A 7,279-nucleotide genomic window follows, 5' to 3' on the forward strand; every position below is an offset into this window, starting at 1 on the left:
TTTTGTTTTAATATTTCTCAAAATATGTTAATTTTGTTCCTACATTTCTTGTTCTAGTGGCCTGAGACACGTTAATGGCCTGACGATTTTTTAATAACTTTTTAACCATTTTAATAATTTTGTAACCAATTTTTGTCTTTTATAGCTCATTAGAACGACAATTACGTACACATTTCGATTCTTTTAAATTAAATTGCAAAAGTAATTACTTAACAGCAAAATTTTGAAAAAACTGAAAAAATGCATTTTTTCCCCTTGTAAATGCACCTCAAAACTAAATCGAAAGTCGGCACGGGTTGCCCTTCTTAGAACAAGCTTAACATTTTTTGGTGGTATTTTAGGTCATTACCAGGGAAACCAAAATATGCAAATGCATGTTTTTTCTGGTGAGTCTAATGAGCACATGGATAAGATATTTACACGTTTCAGAACTATTTAAGAATTTTGGCATCGATTTGTTAGTGCATATTTTTGCATATATTTGTTTTAAGAACATATTTGTGTCATGTTTTGGGTTTTTAGAGCATATTTTACTGTTTAATAGCATATTTTGACTTTATCAAAAACAAATTTTGTCTTATTTATTTTTCGTTGTTGTGTTATAGGTTTTTACTTCCTTTGTTTAAAATTCAAAATTGAAAAATATATAGCTTTTTTTTAATATAAAATAAGCACTATTTTAATATAGCGCCATATAAATATCAAATTTTAGTTCTAATTCAAACTTAACCGATCTAAGTGTTAAAGAAATATTGTCTTTTAAATTTGTTCCTATAACATCAGTTGATGTCGAAAGAACATTTTCTATGTATAAAAATGTTTTCAGATCCAATAGACAACGATTTTTATTTGAAAATTTAAGTAATTTATTGCAATAATAACCTTAATTGAAGAAGTGACTTTATATTTATATAAAATATCATCAAAAAATACCTCTCGAGGCCTTTTCATAGTTTAAGTTCCTATTGTTTTTATGTTGTATTTATTTTTTGTTATACTTTGTTTCAGTTCATGTTATTTTTGTTTATTTTATGTTACTTTACCTTTTTAGAAATGAATTGTATTGATTTTTTTAAATAAAAGTATATTTTTCGGTTAAAAATTATGTAAAAGTTTGTTTTTTTAAGAGCATATTTTTTAAATTTTAAGAGCATATTTTAAAGTTTTTACTGCATATTTAAAGCGCTTAAAACGCTTTTTTTAGAGCATATTTCCGGTTTCCCTGGTCATTACGAAAGTTTTCAGTGGGTACCGTGCCAACATTTCAAAAAATATAATTCTAAGGCACACTCTAATATACTTGTTTACTGTAACCTTATATATGGTTGACAGCTTTGTTGTCACAAAGTTCGACATTTTCGAAGCTAGAAAAAACTTTGTTGTTTACACTATAATGTTTAATAACAAGGTGACAATAAATGACATATCTGTCCCTTCAAAATGACATAGAAGTTATTAGAAACAATAACCGCGTTCAAAATATACGCCATCTATTTTAAATCCAGCATTTTTAAGTCATTACCCAATAATATTCTTTATATAATTATAACAAGTGTTCAAAGTACAAATGATAAATTATAATATTTTAGAGATTTTTAAATTTTTAAGTCGATTTTCTCAGTATTTTAATTTTGTGGCTTATTATTCCTTTGGGCTGTTTATATTAACAATTTATGCGAGGAGAGGACTTAATTGACACTGAATTGCTTTGGTCAGGTCGAGATCTTACATATTGAATGTTAATAAGTATGTATTAAGCGAAGTCATTGGCCGACAGAATCAGATAAAAATAATACCACCCCCGCTATGGTGGTGTAGGGTATAAAAATCAACACATCCAGAGAAGGAAAGTGCCCAGTCAAAACCCGGTTATACAGTATTTTTGTATATTAAGCAAAACGGCTGTATGTCATAATAATAAAAATAATTCAGCTTTAAAGTGAACTATTTATTTAGAATAGATAAGAAAAATCGATGTTTCCTTTTTCTCAACAGGATAACTGAACAATAGAGTGTCACTGTTTTAGTGATTCGTTAGTAGGAATAGCAATGTAATGATGCGAATTGAATAAGAAAAAAATCAGAACAGAAATTTTAAATAATTTACATGGAAAATACACATTTAATGTGGCAACCGAATTTGTTGCCATCGAATAATTCTGTTGTTGAGTTTTAAATTTTTCGGTTTTAACAATACAAAGTGATTTTATAAAGAAGAATTAAGATTGAAACAACCAAGTTTCGGGAAAACTTTCGATTGGTATAGCTGTCTCTGTGTAGACAATCTTTGGCCGAGTAAGACTTGGGTCGTTACTTAGAGAATATCAAATTACCGGGGTAATGCATCGTATAATAATAATTTTGCACTACGGAATACTCTTCTGTAAATAGTTATTTTATTTAATCAATACATTAATGCTTAAATATATAACATTTGCTTATTTTAGTATGTTCGAGTTGAAGAATAGTATCTTATCATCAAATACATGACTTTAGCTGGATGTGATATTCCATCTGGAGTTGGCCACCCAAAACTTTCACCATATTTACCAGTAGGATACCTAAAATAAATGAAATTACCATAAATTATAAATTGTTTTTTACTAACAACTAAAGCTTAATCACATACAGATGTGAACAAAAGTTATACCACCAACCGCCTTTATATTTATCAGCACAATTACCCTTTGACCATTTATCATTGTCCTTGTCAACTGTACTAAAGTTCGAGCCTACATTATATGTCATATCATCCTGACCCATTCCATAATATTGGCCTAAAGATTTCAGTTCATACAATTCCCTGGCACTTCCTATCACAAAATTGTCGTAAACTGCAAAACTAGACTGTCCATCAAAACCCTCTATATACAGGTATAATTGCTGGCGGCCATTGTAGTTGGTAAGAGCATGTAAATTTTCCAATCCAATCCAGTGCTCTCCCTCTACATTACCAAAACCATTCACGTAATCTGACCAAGAACGCGTAAAATTTTCCGAACCATCATGGCGCCGTAAAATGTGCAACCAATCACCGCCATGTGACTCAATGTCACAAAAGACCATTATTTGCTTTGCTCTACTGTCCGGTAGAAATATTTTGTAATAACCACTCTTTCGTGAGCACTTAGTAGCTGCTTTACAATCAACCGGAGCAGGGTCTTGGGTACAGTGCTTCCTAAATTCTGGCAGCTTATCAACACGTACATCGAATAATGGCTTATTTTCATAATCTTCGGTTGCTTCCGCTTTAGCTAGAATTTTCGACATTCTAAAATAGAAATATAGCCACGAAATTAGTTTAAAAATTCTTTCACTTAGATTTAAAAACATTACTTACTGCCTTTTTAAGGCTTCCATTTCTAGTTTCAGTTCATTATTGGATTTTTTGTTGCTTTCATAATTTTTCCAAATTTCCAAGTTCTTTGATTCCAAAACAGTATTTTTTTGCTTAAGACTAAATTGAAAAGTAAAATTTTAATACAAAAATTTTCAAGCTCAACTTTAGAAGAAATCTTACACTTACATTTCTACCGATTTCTTTACCGTATTTAACTCATCCATTATGGTTGAATACTTTTCTTCTATTTCAGTTATTTCTGGAGCTAAAATTTCTTAAAAAAGAAATGTTTTTTTGAAAAAGAGTTTAAAATATTACATCTTACATACTCTGTGGAATTTCCAAATTATCATTGTTATTCGCTTTCCCATAATGTGAAGTTTTGTCACTAAAAATAGATATTTTTTTAACGTTTATAATACAAATTATTATATTATGCTCACTTAGCTGAAATTGCATCTAAACGAGTAGTTAAATAATCTAACGATTTTTGGGCCACACCGAAATTTTCAAAAACCTGGGAAATTTTGCTGTCTATACTAGCGCAATTGCAGTTAGGATTACTGAAAAAATAAAAATTAAAAACAAAAACAAGTAAGAGAGCTATATTCGACTGTGCCGAATCTTATATACCCTTCACCAAATTATACTTCAAAATAAAAATTTTAAATATTTTTAGGTAAACAAAATTTATTTTTTTTTTGAAAGTTGTTTGTTTCATTTTTTGGAAAAAAATTTTTCGAATTGTTTTTTTTTTAAATTTAAACATTTTTTTGGAATATTTATTGAAAAAAAAAATTTTTGTGAAAAAAAAAAATTCGGATTACAAAATATTTTTTTCCGATTTTGGCCCATACTATGGTCTTATATATGTACGTCGTTGCAAATGTCTTTGAAATATCTATCATTAGATATCCATATTGTCTATATTAATGACATAATAACCCAGATAAAGGTTAAAAATAAGTCAAAAATCGAGGTTGTCCTGCTTTTTTCCTTATATCTCAGCCATTTGTGGACCGATTTTCTCGATTTTAAGTAGGAAGAATTTCGGAGATATTGATGTATTAATCGTGTATGTAAGTTATTTGGGGGCTTCGGAAAGTTGATTTCAACACACAGGCGGACAGACGGACATGGCTACATCTATAACGATCCAGAATATATATACTTTGTGGGGTCGCAAATGAAAAATGTAGAAATTACAAACGGAATGACAAACTTATATCTACCCTTGCCACTCATGATGAAGGGTATAATAAGATCAGAAATAGTTTTTTTATTTGTTTACGCTAAATAGTTGTAGTAAAATCGTTTAAGGTGATCAATAGATGTAAACAAAACAATACTCAATGATGAGTTTATTCTTATCTTTTTCCATATATTATTCAATGTTTTCAATACAAAATATTCAATAACAAAAAACTTGTTCTTCAATCAATCCATTCTATACTTTAGTCAGCATTACTCACTTTTCATTTAGAACATCTACACGCAGTTTCAATACATCAATCGATTTTTTAACACTTTCAATTTGAACAAAAAAATTCAAATATATATCACCTGTGTCACACAATTCACAGTTCTGAAAAAAATTTTACCAAAGTTAAAAATATTGAAAAGTTTTGAAAAACTAAAATTCTTACAGCACACGTTAGAGTGGTTAAAATGAAAATTAAATAGTATTTAAAATTCATTATAATGCGAGATGATCTTTTTGAAGAGAACTTTAAGACTGAAATGTTTGAAAATTTTATTATAATTTCGTAGTAAATTCAAGATGATGATAACAATAACGGGGTGGAAAAAATTAAAAAGCTCAATAATTTCTTGACAATGAATCAAATGAAATAAAATGATGTAGCTCTTAAAATATGTATTAACTGATATTAATTTATAAGCATTTAAAGAGTGAGCCGAAAAAAACGTAGATATACTTGTATTAAGTTAAATACAACTTAAACCATTCAATATAAAAATTCTCAAAAATACGTAAATTTATTCAAATATTGAAAAAATTCATTAAACATTAAAATATTCGCATAATATTCGGTATTTATAATTTATTCCACTTTCACCGGATATCATCCCATTAATGATTTATAGCTGCTTCCGTTACTTACGCTTAAAATGGAGCTAAGGTAATTTTCGGTATTTGATGGGACCAAAGGAGTCCTGTCTATTATGACCTGCTGAAATCTGGCCAGACCATCACAACTGATTCGTTTGAACATGAAACTGTAATATTCCATCCAAAACTCGCATATGTACATGTTGCAATATCTATTAAAAGCTCTTTAGAATGGCAAGTTTTTTTTATTTAAATTGTTTTAAATAAAATTAGTTTCAACTTTGGATTTTGGTTCCAATTCCAAATCTTGCTAGACTAAATTATGAAAATATGTGTCTCTCATACAAAATAATAAAATAATTTTTTAATTAGTCACTATCAAGGCGAATTCATTGTAAGGTAAGACAAGTACAACATTACAAAAACCACAGGCAATTTTTTTTATATTGGCTGGAACTGTCAAAGTCTGCCTCATAGATGACAAATAGAAAGGTAACTGAGAGCCAAAAACCTACAAATCTTTGCTCATATTTTGCATACCCTTCACCATGAGTGCTATACCCTTGGCATTCCGTTTGGAAAAAGTATATATATTCTCGATCGTTATAAATAGCGAAGTCGATATAGCCATGTCCGTCTGTATGTTGAAATCAACTTTCCGTAGCCCCCAAATAACTTACATACATGATTCATACATCAATATATCGGGAACTATTCCGGCTCAGTTGCTGTTTAAAATCGACAAAATCGTCCCCCAATTGGCTGAGATATAAGGACATCCTACATTGTTGCCCTATTTTGTATCTATATCTGGATTACTAAGGCATTAATATAGACAATATGGATATCTAATGATAGATATTACCATTGCAACGATGTATATAAGGCTATAGTAAGTTGGACCTACAATGGGTCAAATCGGGAAAAATATTTTTTAACCCGAATTTTTTTTTTCATCAAAAAGTTTATTCAAATAATTTTGAAAAAACTTTTTTTAAAAAAATTAAAAAACAATTTGGAAAAATAAAATTTTGAAAAAAAATAATTTTTAAGTATAATTTAGTGAAGATTCGTCACAGCCGAGTATAGCAGCTCTATTACTTGTTTTTTTTTAATAATTTCTAAAAAATTTATACCCAACTAAGTAGCGAATATTTCATTTGTTTTACCATATAGAAACCCATTCTTCAAATATGATATAGACATTCAAATTAGCTTTTATTAAATGTATGTTTTACTTTAGGGTGCCCTGATAGACTAGTCAATAGTGTGCTGGACTATTAATCTGAGGGTTGCGGGTTCAATTCATACAAATGTTCTCCCGAAATTGGACTTTATCGTTCATAAATGGTTCATTTATATATGTATCTCCACAAATTCCGCTAATAAGTTTTATATATACAAAATTCATGTCACCAAATTTTGTTACTATCGGTCCATAATTATTCATAGCTGCCATATAGACCCGCTTCCGAAAATCACTCTAACGTGCATAAATCTCTTAAAAATGCTAGTATACACACAAAATTAAACATAAATAACTTTCATATAGACATAAATGGCACGACCTACTTTCATGGTGGTCAGTCCATAATTGGTCATAGCATCCATATAAGGCCCACTTCCGAAAATCACTCACGAATATAAATTATTGATATTTTAAAAGAAAAATGTTTTTGCTCATTTACTTAGTGTAGGGTATAATATGCATACTTTCTTACTTGTTTTAATTTAGACCCTATACATATCAATAAACTCGGAAAATACGATGTACAAAGATTTTGAAACATTGCTTTTTGTTTCAAATGCCAAAAGTTTCGTCGTCCTAGATTTGAATTTGAAACCACAGTGCAATGAACCAATTTGAA

At 29.2% G+C, this 7,279-nt stretch overlaps 1 protein-coding gene across 1 annotated transcript; it reads right to left on the reverse strand.

Annotated features, from left to right (window-relative positions):
* Positions 1-2,379: 2,379 nt before the first annotated feature.
* LOC135952120 (microfibril-associated glycoprotein 4-like) lies at positions 2,380-5,066 on the reverse strand. The gene is made up of 8 exons (XM_065501923.1): positions 4,987-5,066; positions 4,813-4,925; positions 3,784-3,903; positions 3,670-3,728; positions 3,527-3,614; positions 3,341-3,457; positions 2,630-3,271; positions 2,380-2,561 (listed from the first exon to the last, which is right to left on the reverse strand). Exons 1-8 carry the CDS (start codon positions 5,035-5,037, stop codon positions 2,444-2,446), a joined length of 1,308 nt encoding a protein of 435 aa, XP_065357995.1. The 5' UTR covers positions 5,038-5,066; the 3' UTR covers positions 2,380-2,443.
* Positions 5,067-7,279: the final 2,213 nt, after the last annotated feature.

The sequence above is a fragment of the Calliphora vicina genome, chromosome 2, assembly GCF_958450345.1.
Source record: "Calliphora vicina chromosome 2, idCalVici1.1, whole genome shotgun sequence".
NCBI classification, from domain to species: Eukaryota; Metazoa; Arthropoda; class Insecta; order Diptera; family Calliphoridae; genus Calliphora; species Calliphora vicina.